At 36.7% G+C, this 25579-nt stretch overlaps 1 protein-coding gene across 2 annotated transcripts in view; it reads right to left on the reverse strand.

Moving 5' to 3' along the window:
* Nucleotides 1–24197, reverse strand: part of RSPO3 (R-spondin 3) — a 103181-nt gene extending 78984 nt beyond the window's left edge. Inside the window, exon 1 of one of the 2 annotated variants that reach the window (XM_074309904.1) lies at nucleotides 22865–24197. In XM_074309904.1, coding sequence (XP_074166005.1) covers nucleotides 22865–22961 — 97 coding nt within the window. In that variant the 5' untranslated portion in view covers nucleotides 22962–24197. The remainder of the gene's footprint in view (nucleotides 1–22864) is intronic. The other variant, XM_074309905.1, reaches the window with a different exon arrangement.
* Nucleotides 24198–25579: the final 1382 nt, after the last annotated feature.

Raw genomic sequence — 25579 nt, forward strand, 5'->3', positions numbered from 1 at the left:
ATGATTATCTTTTCTCTTTTTGGATTTCATATGCACTTTTAAAAGTAGCATCTAATAGTTTCTTTTTCATCAAGGACATTGTTGGGTCATTTCAGTGGGCTCTTCATGACCCCATCTGGGGTTTTCTTGACAAAGGTACTGGAGCCCTTTATTATTTCCTTCTCCAAATCATTAAAGGATCAGAAACTGAGGCAAATGCATTTAGGATCCCACAGCAAATAAGAGTCTGAGGACACATTTGAACTCATGAGAATGAGTCTTCCTGAGTCCAAGCTCAGTTCTCTATCCACTATGCCAAACTGTCCACATAAAGAAAAAGCATTTCAAATTAAATATCCCTTTTCTTTTATATATCAAAAATTTCAAATATAAATTGGAAAAAATAGCAATATGGAAAAATTTGGTGGCCATATCATTAATTACTTTATTTCACTTGTCCATATTCTTGTAGAATCATTGAGATTATAGAATCACTTGGTGGCAGGGTATTGCTGGAAATTTTTCTTTTATAATCTAGGAAATTTTTGTTGTTGTGACTGTAGTTTAATGTTTGGTATGTTCCCGCAGCCCTATAAGGGGAAACTTAATGGATGAATTTAACTAAGGAAGATTTGAGTTCAAACTGTTTAGACAGTTTATCAGCTCTGTGACCCTGTGCAAGTCACCAAACTATGTTTACCTAAATCCACTGGAGAAGTAAATGAAAAACCATTACTGTATTATTGTCAATAAAACTTCATGGACATTACTGGCACATTATAGTCCACAGAATCATAAAGAATCCAACATGATTGAATAACTGGAGACCAACATAGCCCTATAAGTTAGAAATGAGAGACAGCATGGCACCTAATAGTAGGACAAAGAATTCACTTCCAAACCAGGAAGATTTAAATTTAGGTCTCACCTCTTACAATATTGTCTGTGTGGCAGTAGGCAAATTATTAAACCTCTCAATGCTCTGGCAAACTTTCTAAGACTAAGTTCTAGAGTAGGTGCCTATCTTTATTAGTAGAGGGAGTTGTCTCATTTGAAAAGTTCCTACATAATGAAATCATAAATTCACTCCCTGTTCTACATAGAAGCACCACAGAGTAGGAATATAATTTTGAATTTACTAAATGAGTCTGGTAAATGATCCCATAGTTACTTCTATGGGAAAAGATTAAGCCAAAGTACTTTTCAAATAATGAATTTGAGGGGGACTGTATCCCTTAAAAGAATTAATTGTAGTTGAAGAAATCCCCTAATTGTCTTTTAGGTTACTTGCATAATAAACCCACTTTGAAATGACTTGTTGTCATGTTTGTCAAGGACAGGTCATATTAGGCTTCTTATAAATCATGGATTTAGATTTGAGGAAACTTAGGGGACATCTGTTTTATGATGAGACTAAGGTCTAGAGAGAAAGTGACTAGAACACAGTAGTAAGTGCTACAACAAGGAATAAAACTCCCAGGTCCTCTGACACTGAATTCAATATCCTTTTTTTTTTTTCCTTTTCTCTCCTCTCCCCTCCCCCCCAGCATTCTTTCCAGTCTGCCATACTGCCTTTCATGGACTAGTCAAGGTAGTTATGTTACAAGGTTTGAGAAATGCTTTGGAGAGATGGCAAATAATGCACTATTTGAAAAAATAGTTTTTAAAATTTCTAAAATGAATTTCAATTAGTAAACTACATTATTGTTCTGCAAATATTGTAATCAGCAGCCTAAAGATGGTTTAAAAATTGCTCTATTACAAGCTCTACCTAATAATGCTAACTGAATTGATGATGCATATAACTTACTTCATATGATTGTCACAAACCTTCTGCTCAATGATGATTTCAATTCATTTGTCATAAAATTTAAGGAAGATACCAGGAGAATTAATAAGTGCCAGCTTTCTTTGTTATCTGAAGCTCACATACCAGTTTCATTCCCTTATGGTTTTCAATTTTCCAAGGAGAAAATTGATGTGTATTTAGGCTCAGTTGTCACCTATTCTTTAACTTTCCCATTAACAAAGACTTTATATGATTAAGGTGAAAAGAAATCTGAATTGCATTTTATTGATTAATTTATAATACTTTAAGTTCTCTCCCAAATGCAATTTATTGATAAATTTAAAGCTTTAAACTCTCTTCCAAATGTAATTTCTTAATTATTTTAAAAATATATTGTTAAAAATTGGTTATATAGTTAAAGCCCCACAATTTATAACAATAATAAAAACCAATACTCATAAAGCACTTTCCATAAGCGCTGTGATAAGTGGAATCCTGGAGAGTAAGTGGTGTTATGATCTTCATTTTACATAAGAGAAATATGAGGCAAAAAGAGGTCGGGACTTGTGTAGAGTCACACAGCTAGTAAGTGTCCAAGACCAGATTTGGACTGAGATCTTTCTGACTCCAACTCAGGCACTCTATCCATTGTGTCACTTAATTCAAAGTTTTGCCTTATATCCAGTGTCCAACTTGAATTTTGTCTTTGCTGTAATAAATAGTAGTTTCCTAAATGAGCATAGTACAAATAAGATCATCAGAATCACAAGTTTTAGAGGCTGTGGTTTAGTGGGCAAGATGCTTAGTAGGGAAGCAAAAAGAGCTGGATTCAAAACAGGATTATGATTCTGTGCAAACCACTTAATTTCTCTGAGACTGTTTTTTAATTTACCTTTAAAATTTTTTATACTTAGTTAATATTTTCTCCAGTTACATTCAGAACAAAAAATATACATTTGTTTCTAAAATTTTTGAATTTTAGCTTTTCTCCCTCATCCTCACCCACAATTAAGAAATCATTTCTGCAGTTATGCAAAAATTTCCAAAAGTCAAGTTGTAAGTCTTGATTTTTTAAATGTACAAAATTAGTCAGGTGTGTGTGGTGTGTGTGTGTATGTGTAATAATAGTATATATTTCATAAGGTTGTTGTAAAGATGAAATTTATGTATGTAAAGTATTTTGCAAATTGTAAAACTGTAAAAATGTGAACTATTATCATTAACATTAGTAATAATAATTAGTAATAATGATAATAAATTTCTAGCTACCTAGAAAGCATAATATATAGACCTTTGGATCCATAGCTAGGAAGACCTGAGTTCAGTTCACCTGAAGCACCTATTAGATGTGTGATTTGGGGCAAGTGATCACCCCTGTGTGCTTCATTTTTCTCAAATATAAAATGGTAATTATAATAATCACCTACTTCCTAGGTTTGTTATGAGGCATCAAATGAGTTAATATCTGTAATGAATTTTGTAAATGTAAACACTAGCTATTATTATTAAATATTGCTATTCTTTTAAACAGATTCTTACTTGGCAACATTATCCTAACTCAAGGTAATTATATATGCTTTAGTATATTGAAATCATATTCCATCAAATATTCCCTAATTTACCTCCTGACTAATTCAAATTACGTTTCCCTTGTACATGTCATTTTTAAGTAATTTTCAAAATTCTAAATTTCTTTTAGAAAACCTTAAAGTATAACCTACTGAAGATTGCTACTATGTATGATACCCAGCATAAAACTTAAAACATATTTAATGACAATGATAAGTAAATCCTGGGTCTTCTGATCAGTTATTAAAGCCTGACTTTGTCTTTACCAGTCCCACTTCACCCACACTAAACGAAATTAAAATAGAAAAAAAAATTAGTTATAGAGATGTCGAAGCCCAGTTGGAATTACCTTTGTGTAATCATCTGATTTCTATTGCATTGTGCTTTCTATTAGGACCAAGTTCAATTCCACCAACTTTCTTTTTAAAAATTTTCCATATTCCACAAGATTTTGTTGCTTAAAGAGAGTAATGGCTTAAGGAATTTGTATAGAGCTCTACAGGGAATCATGAAAATTTGACCTGAATAACAGATCTAAATTTTTTTATGTTATTATTTAAGACTCTAGTGCTGAGGGTCCTGTCTGAAGTAAGCAAATAGAGATCACAAATCTGGAAAGAAAATTAATAAATCACTTGGCCTTGTCCCCAATATTTAGGCAAATAAAGTAGTATTATTTCCATTTTACAGATGAGGCAACTGAGAACTATAAAGATTACATTGACAAAGTAATGCCACTAGCAAGTCATAGAAAGAAATATTTGCAATCCTATTCTCTCTTCCCAGTGCAGAGCTTTTTCTGATTATACCACATTGCCTATTAATTTCCAGGAAGAAGGTATGTTAGTTCAAAGCAAGTGAAAGACATGATTCTATTCAATTTAATACTATTCAAATTTATTTTTCTCCTCCTTTATAAAACCCATCTAATTTTAGATTCTGCTTCTCAAATTCAAACACACAAATACATACATATACAAGATGCATTGTTGGAACAAAAACTAACAATGACAACAACACAAGGAGGTCATTTAAGGTCTGAATGAATCTGTGTGAAGTCAAAATTATGTAGCATTAAACTATGATTGCTGCTATTTTTATGAACAGTACTTTTTAGTCTCTTTCTGTCAGGATTTCACTGCTTGTTATAGAACAACATTGTAGAAATCTCTATCCTGGGAGATCCCTGTTGTGAAAGCAAAAAATGCAGAGCCAGATGAAGGGAGTGATTGTGAGTTTTCAAGAGAGAGACGAGGTTAAAACTTCTTATTCTACTCCCTCGTATCCTTATGAACTTATAATTTTAGCCCAAAGATCTATGGAGAAGGGAAAACTGCTGAATTTAATTATTGTATAGGTCACACTTTAAAAAAAATTTCAATTACTAGTCGGTTTCACAGAACTGAACAGCTAAAACGGATCTTGGGGATCATTGAGTATAATCTCTCATTTTATACATGAATCATAGTGACTAGATTTCCATCAGATATTTGTTTGTGTCTTGGGCTGTGGTTAGGTTTACACTTCTAGGAATGTAAAGGGAACTTTCTTGTATTCTCTAGAATTGTATTCTATTTCTGGATTGTTCTTAAGCCCACTAATCCTTTTTTAAAAATCAATTTGAATTGATGCCTTTAATTACATGACCCCAGAGCTGTGACTCATTTGGTGAGAACATACAGAAGAGTTTTGAAAATTATTTTCTAATTTGGCATGAGAGTAGAGAGAGCATGGAATGACACACTTTCTAAACCAGTAGAGTACCAATGATAACCTTTGACTGTTTCCATTAGAAATGAATTCATTTGTCCACTATTTTCCAGCTCAGATTTCTAATCTCAGTGTCTACAGTGATTCCTTATGTTGCCATCCTGCAGTTCAGACTATAGTACACCAGAATGCCCTATTTAATGTTGTCCTCTTTATTCTTTCCTCCGGAACCAAGGAAGGATTCTCTGAGTCAAATAGCATAGGATCTGCTGGTGCAAACATTAATAAGATCCATCATTTAGGAACAGTTACTTACACTTTGTTTAATCTCTAATGGAAAGGATTTTTCTAAATATTTACATCAGAGCAGTTGTCAGAATGAATGCTGCAAATCACTGGCCTTCTCCCAAGAGGAATAGGGTTGACTTGGACTGGAGGAGAAGGACAGAGAGAGGGAAGAGAGGGAAAAGAAGAGCAGAGAAAGAGAATGAAAAGGAAAGGAAGAGAAGAGGGAGAGTGAGGAGAGAACAAGGAGAGAAAAAAGAGAGAGGAGAGAGAAAAGAGACAAAGGAGAAGGAGAGGAGGAGGAGCAAAGGGAAGAGAAGAAAAAGGGAGAGGAGAGAGAGGGAGAAGTAGAAGTGGAGAAGAGAAGGAGAAGAGGAGAAGGAGCAAGAGAGGAAAAGGGAGGAAGGTCAGAGAAGAAGAAGGAAAGAAGGAGAGGAGAAAGTGGAAGGGTGCTAGAAGAATGCAGAAAAAAGGAGAAGGAAAAGCAAAGTAAGAAAGAAGGAAGGGAATGGAAGGAATAGAGGAGGAAGGGAAATAAATGAAAGGGAAAAGAGAGGGAGATTCTTGTAGATGTGCTTTTAGATAGTCTGTGGGCTTGAAGATGAGGGGTTTGCATGAATAAAAAGATACTTCAGCACTCTAGAGCTATCAGTGTAAAGTAGTTGAGGAGCCACTTTAATTTTATTGCTCTTGTAAAAATGACTCTCAGTTGCTTCGGATTTTGAAAGAGATGAGGATTGTTTGGATTACTGAGACCCTGTAAAAACATGGTACACAATGCAAGCACCAAAAGTGTGAGGAGCTAAGAACTTGATCTGGGTCACTGGCCTCCTTGCTAGTAAGGATAAGGAAAAGACTTATTCCTTCTGGGAGTCTCTGAGAACCCAAAAAGTATGTGAGAGCCAGAGAGGGAGAGGCAAAAATCTTAGCTCCTGAGGCGCCACTGCCAAGATAAATGCTTCAGTATTTTATAAATTAACTCTGCTGTCTGCATGTTTGTTTTTGCTTGGGAGTCTCTAAAAGAAGGTTGTTCAGCTCATCTTATTAGTAGCATTTGGATTTGGGGGTGGAGTGGGGTGAACAGAGAACTGAATAGGACAAGGGATGAGGGGAGTAAATATGTAACATTAGAAAATATTGACAATTTAAAGTTACAGAATATTCTTTACCACAAACTCAAGGTACTCCTTCTCCAGTCATGTGAATTAGGTAGTTAAGTCATAAACCATTATATTAAGCTTTCTGGGGGTTGTAAAGTCTCCATTTACAGCATGAGGAATACATTAACTATAGAGGCAAAAGGTTTATTATAAAGCATTGGAATGTCAATGGGGGTGTATATGTGAGGAGCTGAAGATGGCAACTAGCTCTGGAAATAGTTAGCAACTCATCTGATTAGCAATCTCCTTTTGCTATCTGAAATTAAGTTGAAGGTTTAATTCTGTACATTGTCTTCTCTCATTAGAATGTAAGCTACTTAAGGACAGGGATGTGTCTTTCTTTTTACTTTAATTTGTACAATTAACACAATGCTTTACATATATGTGCATTGCATTGATTAGATTGGTGACTAGGCAACTGTGCATAGGAGGATCTCACAAAGTTAGCTCTCTAATAAAATACATGGAACCTGCTACCTGCCTCTTTTGTATCATTATGGTGACAGGAATAATGTACTACTGAAAAGCAATAGGAGAAATAAATATAGAATTTACTATGTGTTTCTGAAACTTTAAGCTCCCAATATCCTAAGATTATCCCATTACCAAAGTATTAAATTCATAGTAGAAGAAAGCTAAACATGATATTCAATGAAACCGGTCATGCAACATCTACCACATCTTTACTGCAGGTAATTAGGATTATTAAGTATCCAATGTGTGTGTGTGTACTGTGGCAAGACTATTTGTCAAAATGCTATCTGGAGGCTGCCAGTAACCAATAAAGAGTGGCCAGAGAATGAGAGATCTGACTGGTTTGCAGTGAATTTGAAAATATAAAATTATCCACTGAATGGTTACACAGAACCAATGTTCTGAACATGGGTTTACCTGAATAGAAAGATGGTCTAAATTCACCTTGGAAGCACTCAGGATATAAACTCTTGGATGAATTGGGACAGTTCTCTGACATTTAAAGGCAAAAAAAAAAAAAAAAAAAAAAAAAAAAAACCCAGAATGCTCAGTCCAAGTCTTTTCTGAATATTTACTGTGAACTTTCAGTAGTTTTAACCAAGAAACCTTCTTTGTACTGCTAGCAAACAGTTTTAAAAGTATATACAAACATATGAGAAGCTGATATGCTGATGCTTTAAATTAATATGCAAATCATACGAAATTTCTCATCAGCTTTTTTTGGATTAAGTTTTCATTTTATTTTTGACAAAATGGCACCACTTGGATTTTGATAGATTAAAAATGTTCTGTATTTCTGAACAGTATTTCTTGATTAAAAAAAAGATGTACATTCTTAGTTCAGATTGTCTTTTGAGAATTACCAGTCTATTGTACAACTAGATTCTTATTCCCAAATGTTAGAGATAGTTACAATTAGTTTCATCTAGGGATGCTTACATGTCCTCCCCTGGTACTTCTGGATTCTTCAAGTGCTTTTCATTTGTTTAGGAAGGGAGGAAAAGAAAAAGCAACAATGACATCATAGGCACTCTCTCTATATATATGTGTGTTTCCACTCTGACAAGGTAGTTTACAAGATAGAAATGAAAGGAACTAAGCATATATTGGTGGCCTATATACTTGCCCTGTGTGAATAAGCCATTGAGAAAAAAAAAAACTGGTGGAAAAGTCATTGTTTTCTGATGGACTTCCTGTATTCTGTAGCTTGGATGAGTCTATCCAATCCTGAAGGGGAAACAGCTAAGTCTGGCAACAGCAGGGCAGTGACTTCAGCCTGCTGTGACCAGTTTCTCTTCCCAGGAGTTGAGTCTGTGTTTCCCCCAACCTAATTACTTTTTGGCAATTGGGCTCCTGGGATTTTGTCTTATTGTAATTCACTGGGGCCCCCAATCCTAAAGTGGAGCTCTCTCAGCTAGCTGAGCATTAGGTTTGACCTTTACAGGGAGCTTTTCCTTGTTGGTGACAAGGCATTGAAAATCATTCAAGGACTAAATAAAATAAAATAAAAGACTGGATTCAGAAGATAAGCATCCAAGGAAGAGTAAATAAAGAATGAAGAAAAAAAGAAGCCATGAGAAACAACCTATCCACAAACTTTCTCTGAAATAACTTTATAGTTAAAACTATGATTTCTACAAGTTTGCCTCATTTCCTATAGGTTAGAAAGCTAGAAATTGCAGAACACATAAAATGGAATAAGTATCCTTTTCTTTGGGAAGTCTTGGCATCTCTTTGAAGAGACTATCTGTAGCATATCACTTCTCTTGGATAAGATCAAATGAGAAACACTGTTTTTCTTTAAATAAACAGATTTAACAGACAATAGATATTGTTTATAATCTTTATAGTAATTGCTGAAATATGTCCATATTTCATTTTCACAATTGCCCCCTTTCCTCCCACTCTCCCTTTGTCTCATTAAATTTCAAGCATTTTTTATCCCATATTATCTATTTTCCTACTCCAACTCATTTTTTCTTAATGCAACACACATCTGTTAAATTCACTATCATCCTTATTATATATATTTTGCTCTTTCTCCCCTCCTCTCCTCTTTTTGGACTCTGTGGCTGAGATTCTCTATCAATTTGAGTGCTTGTTCTAGAAAATACCATATGGATAAGCAATGGTCTTTTGACACATAACGGTCTCTTATATTGTAACTTTATATTTTAAATTGCTGTTTATCCATATCACATCTCATAGGACAATAGCCTTTGGTGATTTGATTCTCAAACAATCTGCATGTTGTCAACAATTGTCATCACAACAGTTACTCTTAAATTAAAGATACTGTTTTATGGACTCCTTAAGCTCTAAGTGAAAGTAACCATCATCAATGCATTAGTCAGAAATAGCCCAACGTACTGATTTGGTCAAGCATCATAAAGACATAAAGATAACTTCTTTAGATAAAGACAAAAATCCGTAGTCTACTATGGTGATAAATTTATATAGAGGAATTTTGATGTTTAACTAAACAAACAAACAAAAAAAAAATACAGTTTTTTTCCCCCATGTGCCAAATCCTAACTAAGATATTCTCTTTTAAAGTACTCCTTGAAGCAAATGGAATTAGTGCTATCTTAAAACATCATTTAAAATGATGTAATTCTTTGCAATCCTGAAGGAAAGGTCATCAATTTCATTATCCATGAATGCCATCAATAAAGTTGAATGAGAACTAAGATAGCTATTTTAAGAGAAGAGTATAAGTGGGACAACAAGGCTGCCTGACAATTCTAAAATTTGTTGATTCTGTAAAAAAAAAAAAAAAAAAAAAAAAAAAAAGAGGTGTAAGAAAGGAAAAAAAGTGATAAACAGTAAGAGAAACATGTAGTACTATATTTTTAACATAGTGGACATATAAAAACAAAAACATGCATGGATTGCTGATCGAGGAGAAAAGGAGGAAGAAAAAAATGAAAACAGGTGAAGTTAAAATGAGATTCAAATCCAGGTCTTTATGACTCCAAGATAGGCACTACATTCATGGTGCTTTCATGTCTCTTTAAGTGTATTATGTAGACAGCCCAGTAGGATTCAAGAAATAAGAGGACCTTTGGACTAGATGATATTCAAGATCTCTTCTAAAGATAAGTCCCTAAAATCTTATACACATAGTGGATACTGAACATTGTTTTTTTGTTTTTTTTTTTTAATCTACTTCCTGAAATGCTCTTCTTACATTCTGTGATGACCCTAGACAAAACTAGTTTTTTGTCTCTAATTTCCTATATGTCTTAAATAATAAGTACTATTCACTTATCACATACTTCCTTATTCAAAGGTTATTTGTGTATATCTTAGCTTTTTTTGGCAGTCTCTTGGGAATCCATAAGTATTTATACTTATGACTTACTGGCAAAAGTAGCAATGGGCAAGGGGTAATAGATGGCCAACCCAGGCATTATATTCATACTCACATAAATCAAGAATGCCTAGAGGAAGACAACTAGAATGCCAGATCCTCTGTGGAATCCTCTGTGGAATATTTGTGAGAGAATGTGACAAGAGTTACATTATGTGATAAAATGCATGGGGTGTCCCAAAAGTCTTAGTACAGTTTTAAACTGTTAAAGCCCTAAAGTTTAAAATAGTACAGACATCCTATATATGGATTTTGATCTACATTGTTGGAATGAACACACACATTGATGTGATCATTAAGAATGAGTTATGAGCAACAGTTAATATCATAATCTTATATAACTTAAGTTATAGATTTTAGGCATCATAAAGATATTGCTAGACAAAACCAAATATTGGTATTCTATTGTGGTGGTAAATTTATTTGGTAGAATTTTCCTTTTAATTTTTAAAATAGCATTTTTCCCATATGGCAGTTCCTAAAGTCCTAATATTCTTTTTTAGGGTACATTTTGGAGTAAGTGAAGTTAATGTGATCATAAAGCTTCATTAGAGACCAAAAAAATAGTTCCTGCCCACAAGAAACTTACATTTGATCAAGTTCAGGGTTCTTGGTTCAAATGAATAAAGAGGATTTTTTGGTTCCAAATTCACATTTTTAATGAGAATCTGAAATCCAGCACTTTAAATTACCTCCAAGTTTAAGTTTCAATTTCAAGTTTATTAATGTCTCCACAATGTATCAATTTTGTCATATTTATTTTATCCGTCTAGTCATTGTACAAGTGGATAAATTGAGAATTAAGAGAGATAGCTGAATTTTGGTCTTGTCTAGATTTGCCATTAATGATTTACATTATGTTGAGCAAGTCATTTAATTTCATTGATGCTTTATTATCCTCAAATGTAAAACTAGAAAAATGCCCATCCTTTAAGCATGTATATTTATATATACACATGCATGTATACACAATCAATCATATGTACATACACAAATATATGGGGAGAGACAAAGACAGAGAGCATCACAGTGAATAAAGAGATAGCATCAGAGCTAAGAAGATCTGAATCAAATCTCTCCCTCTGAAACATACCAATTGTGTGAACCTGAGCAAGTCACTTAACCTCTCAGTGCTCTCCTAAGACTATAATTTGCATAAGAGATGTTAATATGCATTGATTAAAAATCTTTCCTTTTCCTCATAATTCCATATATATCAATAAAATTACAGGTCCAGGCTTTCTGTCTACCTGTCATTGATCTGCATATCAATCATCTATCTATCTTTAGTGAAATAAACTTACTATATGAATAATCATTATTGGTTTAGAATATAAACTCCTAAAGAATAAGTATAATATCTAACAAAATAGTTTACATATAGTGTAAATAATTTGTGAATGGTCATTGAATTGGATTGAATTAGAAAAGTCAAGAATAACATAGGACATTTTTATTATATTTTTAAACTATAAGCTTAAAAGAAATAATTATTCTGGTAATGGCTTATTGAGTAATTGTGCAACTAATACATAAAGGTGGATGAGAGGACAACTCATAACTTTTTCTTACTAATCTATTGAGCATATGTTAAGAAAATAATGTTCTAAAAAAAGCAGCTTGCAAATTCTGTTATTTTATGTTGTGTGGTAGTGGTTTATATCATGTGGTTATAAAACGGGGCTCTGTGCTACTATTTACTTTAAGGAATGTGCTTTGTATTGGGGTATAATTATAAATATGCTTACCAGCTAGTTTTCTGCAGACATTTCTGTGTGTGAGAGAAAATTTACTACATAACTTTATTTTATATTTACTTGTAATAAGATGTTTTAAGGTGATTCTAAATTTGTTTTATAATACCTAACTTAGAAGAAGTTAGGTAAAGAAAAATAAAACAAGCTTTGGAAATATGGCTTCCTTTACATAGAAGTAGTAAAAAGGCAGGACATGGGTAATAGTGAAGGGGAAATGTAGTTAGACAAAACACAGAAAGAGGAGGTGAGGTGAAGGTGTTGTAAAAACAGACTCATTTTCTGCCATTCTACTTTGCAAGTAGAACTCTCTTGATGTAGAATCTAAAGATCTGGGTTTGAAAAATGGCCATGCTCCTTTTATATCACTTTGGGCATATTACTTCCCTTCCCTGGGTTTCTTTTCTTTTGAAAAATGAGGGGATTGGATTTGACAATCTCTAAGGTTCCTTTCTACCATTAAGCCAGTGTTTCTCTTCAAAGTAGGAAAAGGTCATTTTCTCTATATCCAGGTAAAATGATTTTTAAAAAATGCATCAGGGTTTATAGCTTATGCTAAAGTATTCTTTATCATCTTGTTTTATAGATCTATGGTGCAAAGTAAACACTGTATATGTTCCTGGAGTGAACAGATGACATATAGGAAAAAATAAGATATAATCTTATTGTTTTATTCATCTTTCTAACTAGCCCCACCTCAAACTCTAGATGATTTTTGCATAAGATATTCTCTTAATAAATGGATTAATATAACTGATGACAGAAAATTTCAACTGATAATCTTTTTTGTTGTTGTTGTTGTTGTTGTTGTTGTTGTTGTTATGGCTTGATAGATGGTATATGCCACAGATATAGCCATATGTTTCTATGGCTAGATAGATAGATGTGTCTCAAAACCCTAGCAAATACCTTCTGACTTTGTACAATAGGGAAACTATAAGATAAGTAAACATTCCAAAAGTTAATAATAAACTGAATAGTCAATCATAGTTAATATACAATACTGCATGCTAGTTAATTATATTTAACAAATATGAAGAGTGGCTCTCTTGATAGTTTTAGAAAGTCTTCTTTATCGCTTTAAAATACAGCTTAAGGTTCAGAAAATAGGTACATTCCTACCTGTATTTAGGGTTCCTGCCACAGATTCCTACTGAGAATTAACTTCCTGAGGAACTTCCCTGAGGCTTAGCTTCCTTATTTGCAAAATGGAGATAATACACTTAAATTATCTACCTCATAAAATTATTGTGAAGATAGATGCAATAATTTATATAAAAGCTTTACAAATTTTAAAGTACTCTGTAGTGTCAATCATCATCATTTGTGTAAACCTGTGAAAGATAATTCAACAGTTCTTTGTTATTCTTGGGTTATTTTTCAGTCCTTTCTGATTTTTGTGACTCCATTTAGGATTGTCTTAGTAAGACTACTGGCGTGGTTTGTCATTTCCTTCTCTGGCTTATTTTATATTTGGAGAAACTGAGGAAAATGTAGGTAAGTGACTTATCTAAGGTCATACAACTAGAGAATGTCTGAGGCCAGATTTGAACCTAGGAAGATGAGTCTTCCTGTCTTCAGGTCTGGCATTATATCTACTGTGCCATCTAGCTTATGAAATTCAATTGGGTTTTTCTTATTTCTTCTTTTCCCCTTCTTTTCATTTATTTATTAAAGATGATCATGAAGACTGACTCTGGCTCAGTGAGGAGGTTGATGTATGGACATCCAACTTCAGCAATAACAAACTCCTGGGTAGCAAGTTTCAAACATCAGGTATTTCCTGAGGATTTATGGGGAGAGTGATTTATAAAAGAGTGTACTTGATAGAAATAGCCTGAGGAGCACTTTCAGATATTCTGACTAAAGCCAACTGCCACAAGTCATTAGTTTAGGAGTTTGGAAACTTAGGATTTAGTTCTGCCCATTAACTTTCGTGAGATAAAGTAACTTATATTACCATCATGCCTCAGTTTCTTCATCTACCATGTGAAAGAGTGAACTAGATGAACTCTAAAGTCTCTTACTATTCTTAAATTCTATAAAAATTGGCCTCAGGTCTGTCTAGATTGACAGATCAGTATAATTAACTGATCAAATCATGCAATTCTAGGATATAATTAATTAAATGAAACACTAGGAGGCAAGAACAGAGAACAATTGCAGTGGGATTATTGTAGCTATATCAATATCTATATCTACATCTATATCTATTCATCTATCCATCCATCATCCATTCATCTATCTATCTATCTATCTATCTATCTATCTATCTATCTATCTATCTATCTATCTATTGTCTTTTATCTCTATCTGCCACAGCTGATATAGTATTAGGCTTGGAGTCAGAAAGGCCTGAGTTCAAATCTAGACTGTATTTACTAATGGTATCATATTGAAGAAGTTACTTAATGTTTGTCTACTTCTATCTTCTCAATTGTAAAATGGGGACAATAAAAGCAGGTACCTCCCATGGTTGTTGTGAAGATCATATGAGATGTCATTTGTAAAGCACTTAGTATAATGCCTGATCTAGGTTAGGTGCTTAATAAATGCTATTTCCTTCCTTTCTTCCTTCAGTTGGTGGCTAGCACTATGGGGCAGTGGTTACAGGAGAAAGATTAATATTTCCTGTTTCTGTTACTAATTAGTATGTGATCTTGGACAACTGTCATAACTTCTCTGATTTCCTCATCTAAAAACAGGGCCATTGGATTAGATATTTAGTCTCTCGTATTTCTAACATTCCAGGATTTGGTGATTATCTAATTCTATTTCCTCAAGAGTTTGACATGAAAACTCAATGAACAAAGTTGTTAACATTGGACTCTGATATATGCTGGGCATTTTAATGCTTCTTGAGTAGAATTTTATTTCTTAGGAATTGCATTTGCTAAGAGGAAAAGTTCAAGAACATCTACTTCCCTTGCCATTTAGAAGACTTACCACTGAGGGCAAGTTCTTCTATTTGAAGCAGTTCTATTCTTCCTCCTGCTGGGCTAGGAAGGTGAGAAGACCAACAGGCTGGAAACAGTCCCCAAAGCACTTATTCAGTCACAAAGACTGGGAACAGCAACTCTTGGCATTATTATAGGATGACCCTTCCTATAGATAACATATAGAAAAATATAAAAAAAAAAGAAAAAAGAAAAAAAAAGAAACACCAAACATGGTAAATAATAATAAAAAAAGGTAAAAAAGGTGAAAGGAGTTGTGATCTTCCTGGAGATCAGAGATCCTTCAAAATATCAAAGTAATTGCTCATTAATATGTCAGTTAACTAAGATTTAAGATTTGACCTCTCAGTTATATTTGCATTTTAAAAGGGAAATGCAGGAAAAATATTTGGTGGAATAGCAAGATGTGAGGTTGATATACCACTGTATAAACGGACTCTTAGGATTGGGGAAGTATTCTCCTCAGGACAGGTTTGCTTCACAATGACTTTTTTGTTTGTTTGTTTGTTTGTTTCTCTGCTTCTCTTCATATAGTAGAGGGAGGTAGTGTTACCCCTTATCTCATGAATCAATGTTGGGTTTTTCAACCCCATTCCCAAGAAAGTGAATAAATGAATACTTGATTCACTAGCTCTGGAGCACTTTTGATTCTGCTTTCATGGAACTAAACCCCAGATTAAGGCTGAGACAAAATGTAACTATGTCTTGCTTGGGTTCTTGCTTTAGTAACTAGACTTGTATTAGCTCACTGTGGGGGTTATCTAGGGAATAATGAATGTGCTTTGTACTTATATACATTTCATAATAATAAATTTTTGGAACACGATCTTCAGTTACATGTAATAAAATGTCAAGTGAGTCTAAGTATGTTGGATAAGGAAATTGGATTTAGGATCATCTTATTCTCCTTTTTATTGCTTACAGTTTACTAAGAAATTAGAATTAATAGCTATTGGATCTTAAGCCAATCATGGAAATAATATAGACCAACTTTCTCATTTTATTGATGAGTAAACTTCACTCAAAGAACAATTCAACTTGCTCAAGATTTTACAACTAGTAGCCGAACTGACACCACAACTCTGGTCTCTTGACTCACAGTTCTGAGCTATTTCTACCACACAAAGCTTCTTATCCTAAATTAACTTCTCTATAGTCTAAGTGTCTACAGTAAAGCAAAGACAGATGCTTGATTTATAGACCGTATGGAAATGCACATGAACAAGATAACATTTTATAAGAGCTTAGTTGCCTCTCATATTAAATCTATGTATGAGTTTCAAAGAATTATTTTAATTGGGCATGTGTGCTGTTCAGAACCATTGAAATTTTCTGGAATAATTTTAGCAGGATTCCTTGTAGTAACAGCAGATGGTGACTAGGTTCAATGCCAAGATTACAAATAAGACAGAAATGCTCTTATCAGATAAGAGGCACCTGCAACTATACTTTAAAAATGGAATTTTTGAAATTATTCAAACTCTCCTTATGAGAAAAGAATTCAGGTATTTTTCTTGAAAGTCTTGTATAGACGAAACCTTTGAAGCAGAAAACAGGATTTCCTAGCACTCAATGGCAATCAGAGGTTAAATATTCTGAACGCCCCCACAATGTTCCAGAATGGAACATTCCATTCTTCTCACTATGACTGGATCATGGTAAGAGAGTAAGAATGCCTGAAATATTCCTGAATGGAAAGATCCCATAGGCTGAATACATTAATTAGGGAAAGAAGTAGCACCTTCTCTTTTTTTTTAGATGTATATTCTCCATTTCCTCAAGGTATATTTACAAGAGTATAAAATTAGGCACTTCAAAACATATATCATTGAGTAGATGGCAAATTTTAAAATTTAATTATTTGAAATTTTGCAAACTAGCCATTGGGAAAGAAGATCATATTCTTTTTCCTGTTTAACTAGCAAAAGCAATTTCTTTTATGCAATTTACAATGTTCCTCTAAAAGTTAATCCTTGGCAAATTTTAGAAAATTTGAACAAAAATGTCAGTGTAGAATGCAATGTTAATCAAGGAAACCATCTTAACCAAATGGAATATGTAATTTCAACACACTGTCCTGCATGATCCTTACCATGCTCTCAAAATTGAATGATGTTTTCCTAATGGTAACTAAAGTTGACTCTTGCATTTCATGAAACTCAATACCCACCCTGATGGTATTTCAAGAATTCACTATTTGGAAAAGAATATTTGATAGATTTTTTTTTTTTTTGCACACACTCTCTCTCTCTCTGTTTCTGTCTCTCTGTCTGTCTGTCTGTCTGTCTCTGTCTCTGTCTCTGTCTCTGCCCTGTCTCTGTCTCTGTCTCTATGTGTGTGTGTGTGTGTGGGGGGGAAGTAAGTGGGAAGGGAAGTGGAGAATAGATTGAATGGTAAAGTGGGGGAGGGACAAGTCAGTTTATTTTCTAACATACAGTATTTGGATGGAAATAAATTGTGAAAGTGAAAAAAAAAGTAATGCACTGTATCTGGAATAGTTAGGTCTTGACAGATTATCTTTACACTGTAATTAAATACAAACTTGGAGATAGTAGAGACTATTGTTCTTTCAAAGACTCCTGTCACCTCTACATAGCATCAAAAATAACTCTGTTACTTTTCTGTAAGATTTTAGTATTTGGCTAAATATCCCAGATTAGATTTTAGGAATGTCAAAACAATTTGGAACTCTCTCTCTCTGGGCTCAAATTGTCTAAAACAATCAACAGCCCATTAAATTCATTTTATGGAAACAATGTAGCTAGAATTTCCCTATAATAATTTTAAAATTAAACTTTATTATATAGTGAAATTTCTTTGCCATGTTTTCTGGGGGCCAAATTTGTTGAATATTATGTACAGGGAAAACTTTTGATAGAAGAATGTCGCAACAAAGCTTTGCCACATGCTAATGGAAATACTGTTCATATTTCACCCTAAAAGAAATGTTGAAATGTTAATTGTAAAGCTGTTTCACATTCTTTCCTATACTCCCCAATGGTTTACTTACAGTAATTTAGGACCAAAATGGCAACACCATCACCATTTCTGATATTTTAAATAGGATGTTTATATTGAAACAATAAACAAGAGGTAAAAATGGTGGAACAAAGGGATAAATCAGAAATGATCCTAATACTAAAATGATGATCAAATATGATTTATGTATTTAAATTTTTGTCATTTGTTTTTATATCTACTACTACATATGAGTTTGGTTTTGTGGGCTTGATTTACGAAATTATTATGTAATTGTTATTATATATACCATGATATGCTTTACCAGGGACATTTTGCACTTGTCTCTGTCAGTAAATCCAATTCCCTCCCCAGTGAATGACTGAAGGTAGAAACAGTGAGTAACAGAATTATGTTATCAAACAATAATCAAACTCTGATTTCAGAAAAATAAAATAAACATGAACAAAATGTATGGTGGGTTCATTTATGATTCATATGGATTATTACAAATTGCCTTTCAACAACCCAGTCACCAAGAAATATATTTGGCATATAGAAACAATAACAGTTAAATTCTTATAGACCTGTGCAGACTTATTTATTGTTTAGCCAAAATTATTTTCCAGTATTAAACTGAATTGGTTTTTTGCCCAGAATTTCTTTTTAAAATATGCTTTTCCTTTTAAGAATTGTGTTGGATAAAAGTGAAACATTAAAATGATTATGTTCTATTTAATGTCTATATAGAAAAATTGGGCATTTTATGGTCTGTGAGAAATTACTGTTTATCTGGAGTCTAGATAATTGATCCTCAAGTAATTAGATTTTTGGTACTGTACTGCTATTGAAACATAGCAAAATCTTAAATTATGAAGGCAAGACCACTAATGTTCATTACTTTTTTGATGTTAATATTTTTGATTTTAATGTTTGATTCAGTTCTTTAAAAGTTGATAATTGCTTGATTAATTATTGTATTTAATTGGTTATTTAGGAATGTAGACCAATCTTAATCCCTGACTATTTGGGATAAATAAGAGTTTGTAATTTTTGTCTTGACAAGACCATCAAATTTCTTTCTTAATGATCCTTACAACTAAAATTTTGAGTGGATCAGAGTTAAGTGCAGTTTATGTGATAGAAATAAAATGATTGAAGTACAGAGAAGCTAAATGATTTGTCCAAGTTAAAGTAGTGGGATTGTTTTATGAGGCTTAACAACCTAAACCAAGGCTTTGGATTCTGCAATGAATGCCTACAATCATTTCATAAATCAATAACTATTTCTTTATTGAGACTTATCAGTAGGTTTTATTATTAATTTTTAAGCTAAATCCTAGTGGTGTCATTTCTTCTTGGTGTGTCAATCCATATAGATAAAAGACAAAAGACACATACTTGCTCACCTATAACTAACTGCTCTAAACTTCTTAAATTTTGTTAAAATTTGGTATTTTAAAAGGAAGAAATCAGGTTACTGTTCTATATTGGGGGTGGTATGGGCAGTATGATAGATCTTTTTCAACAGAGTTCACATTGACTAGATTTGCTATTTTTGATGATAACACTTGTTAAAGTTACATGGAAATATTTAATATTTAGAAGGAGACATTTTATGAGTGTGTAGACTGGAAAAACACTAGACAATTAGAGGACAGATAAGAAGATAGATTAGATAAAATTAACAATTATCCTTACTCCTTCATTTTTCTATTCACAACTTTACTTATCTGACAGTGACTTAAACTGAATGTTAACAATCTTATCGAAAGAGTAACTTTTTATCTCTAAGCTGGAGAAAGCAGGCCTGAATGTCTACTCTGGTTGTCTTTAGGATGGCTGTCTGCTCAATCTGTGTCTTTCTTTTTCCACTTCCTTAGGGGTCATTGTTTTAAATAGGCAAATCTTTTCCAAGATCCTAACTAGGGAAAAGACAGACATCAATTTGTTTCCAAATAATCGCTCTGTCGTTGAGATGTCGCCATTTAAATTTGTATAGAGGGATTGACCCTTGATTTTTTTTCTTTCCCAAATGTTCCTTCTCTTCTTCTTGTTGTTCTTTTTTTTTTTTTTCTTTCTCTCTCTCTCTCTCTCACCCTTTGCTCATCCTCCAGAATTCTGTACTGCACCTGCATACAGCATCTTGTCTGTCTCCGCAGAGAACACAAGGGGTCGCACCTTCCACAGTTTTGGAGGCAGCAGTCATGGCAAAAGCAGAATAAGGTGGGAGAGAATGGGAGGCAGCAGAGCATGGAAGTTTTCTGAGTTTTCCCCTCTGTCTTCCCATTCGCACTCCCCATTTCCTAAAGACCATATTAGATATCAAAAATTCAATCTCTCTAATTTTGCAGGACTGCTCAACAGACTCTGAACCCTATCTCAAGGGGAAGATGCTAGACAGGTAAACTACTTTGTGGTTTGTAACGCCTGGAGGATAGAGCGGTAGTCTCAGTTTCTGAAGCAGTCGAGAAGTTCGTATTGTCCCTACAGAATCCTCCACTAGTTTTATATCTTAAGGCAGTGGATTGAGACTGATTTAGGAAACATCCACGTGCCTAGTGCCCTTCAATAATCCTCTTTCGAGATTGGAGCTAATAGTCCAGGGATGCAAATTGGGATTCTAGACTTCTACTCAAAATTAACTTGTGCCTAATTTCAGGGGATGGTGGATTGTTTGGTTGGTTAGTGTTTGATGGAAGTTGGGTGATGGTGGGTATTTGATGGAAGCACAAGTAGTCCTGTCCCCGCTTTGCTTTCCTTATCAAGCTTAGACTAAACTCGACTTTGCTTGCTTTCTTTGGGGGAAGGGAGGCTGGTGATTGACAGCGGTGAGAGGGCACTGCTGGAGCCCTGAGCCGCCGCCTCTCCTATTCGTCTGCCGCCGGGCCAGGGGTTAAAAGGAGTGGGTGGGAAGCTATGAAGAATACAAACCATTCAGTGGCCAAGGATAATAAATCGGATGCCCTGACATGTTTAACTTAGTCCCTCCTGCCCCCTGCTAAGTGAGCCGAGAGCCTAGAAGGCAGGGCCCGAGCCTCTGGCGTTCTTGCTGAGCTGTTTCTTAAAAGGCAATTTCGAGGTGAATCAAACCTTGTGTGCCCGAGGCAAACGATACAAAGGGAGCTTTCAGGGGGACCGTTAGGCACTGGGGAAGGTGCAGAGACAAACATCGGTCCATGAAGCGATTTCCAAATCCTAACTAAAAAACAAGTCAGTATTTTCTCTTCCACGCTGACATCCCCCAGCCTTCTCTTAGAGCTTCTCTGAGTAAGAGCACTTGGAGAACTGTTCCTGAAGGGAGACAGGAACTCAGGAAGTGGGGAAGGGGGGGGGGGGATGAGAAGAAGGAGGAGAAGTTGGTAACTACTTCTTATTGGCTCTATCCTCCCGGGAAAATGAATTCAACAAGCATGGAGAAGTTGAGGGGAAAGGTTGGTTTTTAGGTTCTGGAACAAAAGTTCCCGTGACTCTAAACTACGGTTGAACCTAGTAGATTTCTTTCTTTTCTCTTTTTTCTCCACTCTTCCTTTCAACTTCTAGTCCAGGGGGAAAAGTACTCAGGCTCTGAGACTATGGACCACTGACAGAAATGCTAATAACCTGGTTGGAAGGCGGAGTGGGCAAGGAGGAATCAAGGGAAGACAAGATACTCTCTCTCATATTCCTTCTGACTCTGAGAAGGTGTCACCTTTCAGACTCGGGACAGACTGACTCATGGAATGGTCCTGCTCATAGTGAGCTTGGCTCTCAGTATCGGAGCTTCCGAGGAGATGGGAGTTTAAACAATCCAGGGCCGGGACTGCCCAGCTAAGTGGCCAGCCTAGGGAATCTTTAAAGACAAAAGAGTTGGGTCAGAATGAGAGGTAGATATAAGGTGTTGGAATTGCTTCTGGGTTAAAAATCATCTGACAGTTGTTCTGTTCCCGACTGGGCTGGAGACAACTAAGAATTGATTCGCTTCTGGGTCAGAGATAATAAAAGAGAATGGTTTGAAGGAATAGTTCTGAATAAAAAGGTGCCTATGTGTTTACTCCAAACCCCATTGGATTGCCCCAAGCCTGTTCTTAAGGTCTGCCTTTTCACCCAGAAGAACCCCTGGATTTGGTGGAAACCAATAATTTCAATGACTTTTTCCTCTGGATTTTCCTCACTCTTAGCTACCAGTCAGAAGATAGCGGGAAGGGCTTCCATTCTGAAGATTAATCGAAGGCAAAAAATTTCATTGACCACGGCGTTTTAATTCTGGCCTTGCTGTGTTCTAGCATACTCCATGGCAGCATAAGACGGCAATAGTTGCAAATGCTCACGAAGACATGAAGTTCAAGGGCATTCGGGGTATTAGAGAGAGACACATTGCAGGGGGCTCTAAGATACCCGTCTAGGAGAGCTGCAACAAGGACCAAGTTGCCTGCTGTTGAAGGATCCAATAAAAATGATTCTCTCAGAGAAAGGCCAAAGACCCTCTCAGCAAGAGGGAGAGAGCATGTGTGTAGGATCCCCAGCTTTAAAGAATGACTAGTTTTATGAGGAGGTGAAACTTGATGGGGAAGTGAATGTTAAGATGGGGGCGGGGGAAAATTACTGTAGGAACCTGTCTTCCGTCAGCTCCGTTATCTTTGAGGACTGGGCGAATCCCACCGAAGATTAGGGACTTTTGAAGGGGAAGAAAGGAGGAGGAAAGCAGGTCATAGTTATATACTCAATAAAATGCTGTTACCTCTACAAGTAGGGGTGGAGTGAGTGGGGGTGGGGGGCTGTTGTGGAAGGGGGATGGTAAGAGATAGTACAGAGCAGCCCGACAGGTGAACTGCCAGGCTCAGCACAAATACATAAATACAATAAGCTACACTTACTTCTTCGCTGTCGCCTTCCCCTGGAGGCGTTTTGGCTGCCGATGTATTCCATAAAGTTCAAAATGATAAAAAACCAAGAAATCAGTCGCAAGTGCATAGTAACCCGGTAATGGTATCTCTTCCTTTCCCCCCTTGTCTTTTTGGTTGTTGATTTTGTTGGTGGTTATTAAATATGGATATACAAATAAAAACGTATATAACTAAAACAGCTAAGGAACTTCTCGGCTCAGATCCGACAGTAGCGATGAGGAGGAGGAGAAGGGAGATGAAAATCAAGGGAAGTGGGTGGGAAGGAGAGAAATCAATTATTGCACTTTCAAATTGTCCGAGCAATTAAGTCCGGCAGATCTTAGAGGAGAGCTGTCATCAAGGTGGGAGAGGGGTCCAGAAGAGGCTAGCGGCCACGCTGAGGCAGTTGCAGGTAGCATGTTGCGAAGAGGCTGCGATCCCGAAGGCTGAGAGCTGGGAGCTGAGGGCTGGGAGCAGGACAAGGCGGAGGCTGAGGCGCCCGCGGCGGCACTTTAGGCTCTAGTCTCGGCTGCTGAGGCTGCGGTGGCTGCTGCTGCTGCTGCTGCTGCTGTTGGGAGCGCTTGCCTTCAGCACCTCGGTCACAGCCCTAGTTGCCATAGGGCGCTCTTGGCGTGCGAATCTGGAGCTCCTACTGCTGCTCGCATGCAGGAGCCGCACCAGTCTTCTGCAGGGCTCCCGGGAGTACCCCATAGAGGAGGGGGGAGTGGAGGGGGGAGGGGGGAGCTAGGGGGGCGGGGAAGGAAACTGCTGGAGCAACAACCCTGTGCGACCTCAAGAACTTTCAATTTCAAGAGGGAAAGAGGAATCTGGAAAAGTACAGGCGATGTTACTTGGCAGAAGGAAGGGAAGAGGCGCCTTTGGGGCTCTGGGGCTCCGGGCTCCGGTGGAGCATCCCTGGATTGACTGAGGCGCGCTGCAAATTAAATAACAGTTAAAATCCAAAGGAGAGCATGGGGAGTGAATTCGAAACCAAGTCCCACCCCAGCTGAAGGGCAGCGTCAGCCAGTGGGGTGAGAGGTGGGCGAATTTGGGGGCCACGACCGCCTGAGTTACTGGCTGCAACCTACGAGGCTTCTACTCTAGAGCGAGATAACGCATCTCATCTCATTCTCTCATCTCATCAGCCTGGAGTTGGGCTCCCTTCCACACTTAACCCCACGCCCATCTCACTCCGCCCCCGCCTAAAGTCCAGGGCAGCGGCTGAGCTGTGAGGGGGAGCTCAGCCCTTAACAACTTCTCTCCGGGAAGTCAACATTGAAGCCAGGGTTCCTTCTGTTTTGTGGTCTCCTTCTCTTCCTGCGCTCTCTCTCTCTCTCTCTCTCTCTCTCTCTCTCTCTCTCTCTCTCTCTCTCTCTCCTCTCTCTCTCTCTCTCTCTCTCTCTCTCTCTCTCTCTCTCTCCTCTCCTTCTCCTCCTCCTCCTCCTCCTCTTCTCTCCTCCTCCCCCTCCTTCTTTTTCTTCTTCTCTCTCTCCCCCCCTCTCCTCTCTCTCCTCTCTTTCCCCTCTCTCTCCTCTCTCTTTCTCTCTCTCCTCCTCCTCTTCCTCCTCCTCCTCCTCCTCCTCCTCCCCCTCCTTTTTTCTTCTCTCTCTCTCTCCCCTTCCTCTCTCTCTCCCCCCTTCCTCTCTCTCTCCCCTCTCCCCTCTCCCCCTCTCCTCTCCCTCCCTCCCTCTCCTCTCTCTCCCTCCCTCCCTCCCTCTCTCTCTCTCTCTCTCTCTCTCTCTCTCTCTCTCTCTCTCTCTCTCTCTCTCTCTCTCTCTCTCTCTCTCTCCCCCTGTCTTTGTCTCTCTCTCCCTCTCTCCTCTCTCTCCCTTTCTCCCCGTCCTTTTGTCCTTTTCTGTTCTGTCCTTTCCTCCCCTTCCTTCTTCTGTCCTCTCCTCTTCTCTCCTGTCTTCTCCTCTCCTCTCTTCTGCCCTCCCTTCTCCTCTCCTGTCCTCTGCTCTCCTTCCCTCTCCTCTGCTCTCTCCTCTCTTTTCTTCTCTTTTCTTCTTTTTTGTCCTTTCTTTTCCTCTTCTCTCTTGTCTTCTCCTCTCCTTTCTTCTCTTTTCTTGTTTGTTCTCCTCCCCTTTCTTCTCTCACTGAAGATGCCTGCAAAAAGGACGTAAGGCAGGTCCTTCAAAGTGATTTGTCTGATATGCTGAGGAGTATTAGAAAAGGGAGGGTAAAGCAAAAGACAAAGGTTGTGTGTGTGTGTGTGTGTGTGTGTGTGTGTGTGTGTGTGTGTGTTCGTGTTCTTAGGACATTCTTTTTGGAATTAGTATCATGCTACATACTCTCTTACCCCGCCCCCCCCCCCCAAATACATCCAAATTTAGCTCTTTTCTATTCTGACAGCTTTCTTCTACTCTCTTACTTCCACCCCAAGCAATCCCCTGTGCCACCTTTGGAATCTCGGTGGTTGTTCCTTTCCCTTTTTTAGTCTCTATTTCTATTGCCCTGTCTTTGTCTCTTCATTCTTTCTACCTTTTTTCTCTATCTACTTGTCTGCTTGCTCGTTTGTATGCCTGTCTCCCCTGTCCTCAATTATTATTGAAAAAAATTTTGGGAATGGATTTTTGTCTGTGAGAGAGTAGGGATGAAAGTTTGGAAAGCTGTTCCCAGTATATGGAGACCTCAAATACTTTCCTCTGTCATTCAGGAAAGTATACAGGAGGAGATGGGGGTGGGGAAGGAAAGAGGATTGAGGAG

This window comes from Sminthopsis crassicaudata, chromosome 4 (genome assembly GCF_048593235.1).
Source record: "Sminthopsis crassicaudata isolate SCR6 chromosome 4, ASM4859323v1, whole genome shotgun sequence".
In the NCBI taxonomy this organism is placed as follows: domain Eukaryota; kingdom Metazoa; phylum Chordata; class Mammalia; order Dasyuromorphia; family Dasyuridae; genus Sminthopsis; species Sminthopsis crassicaudata.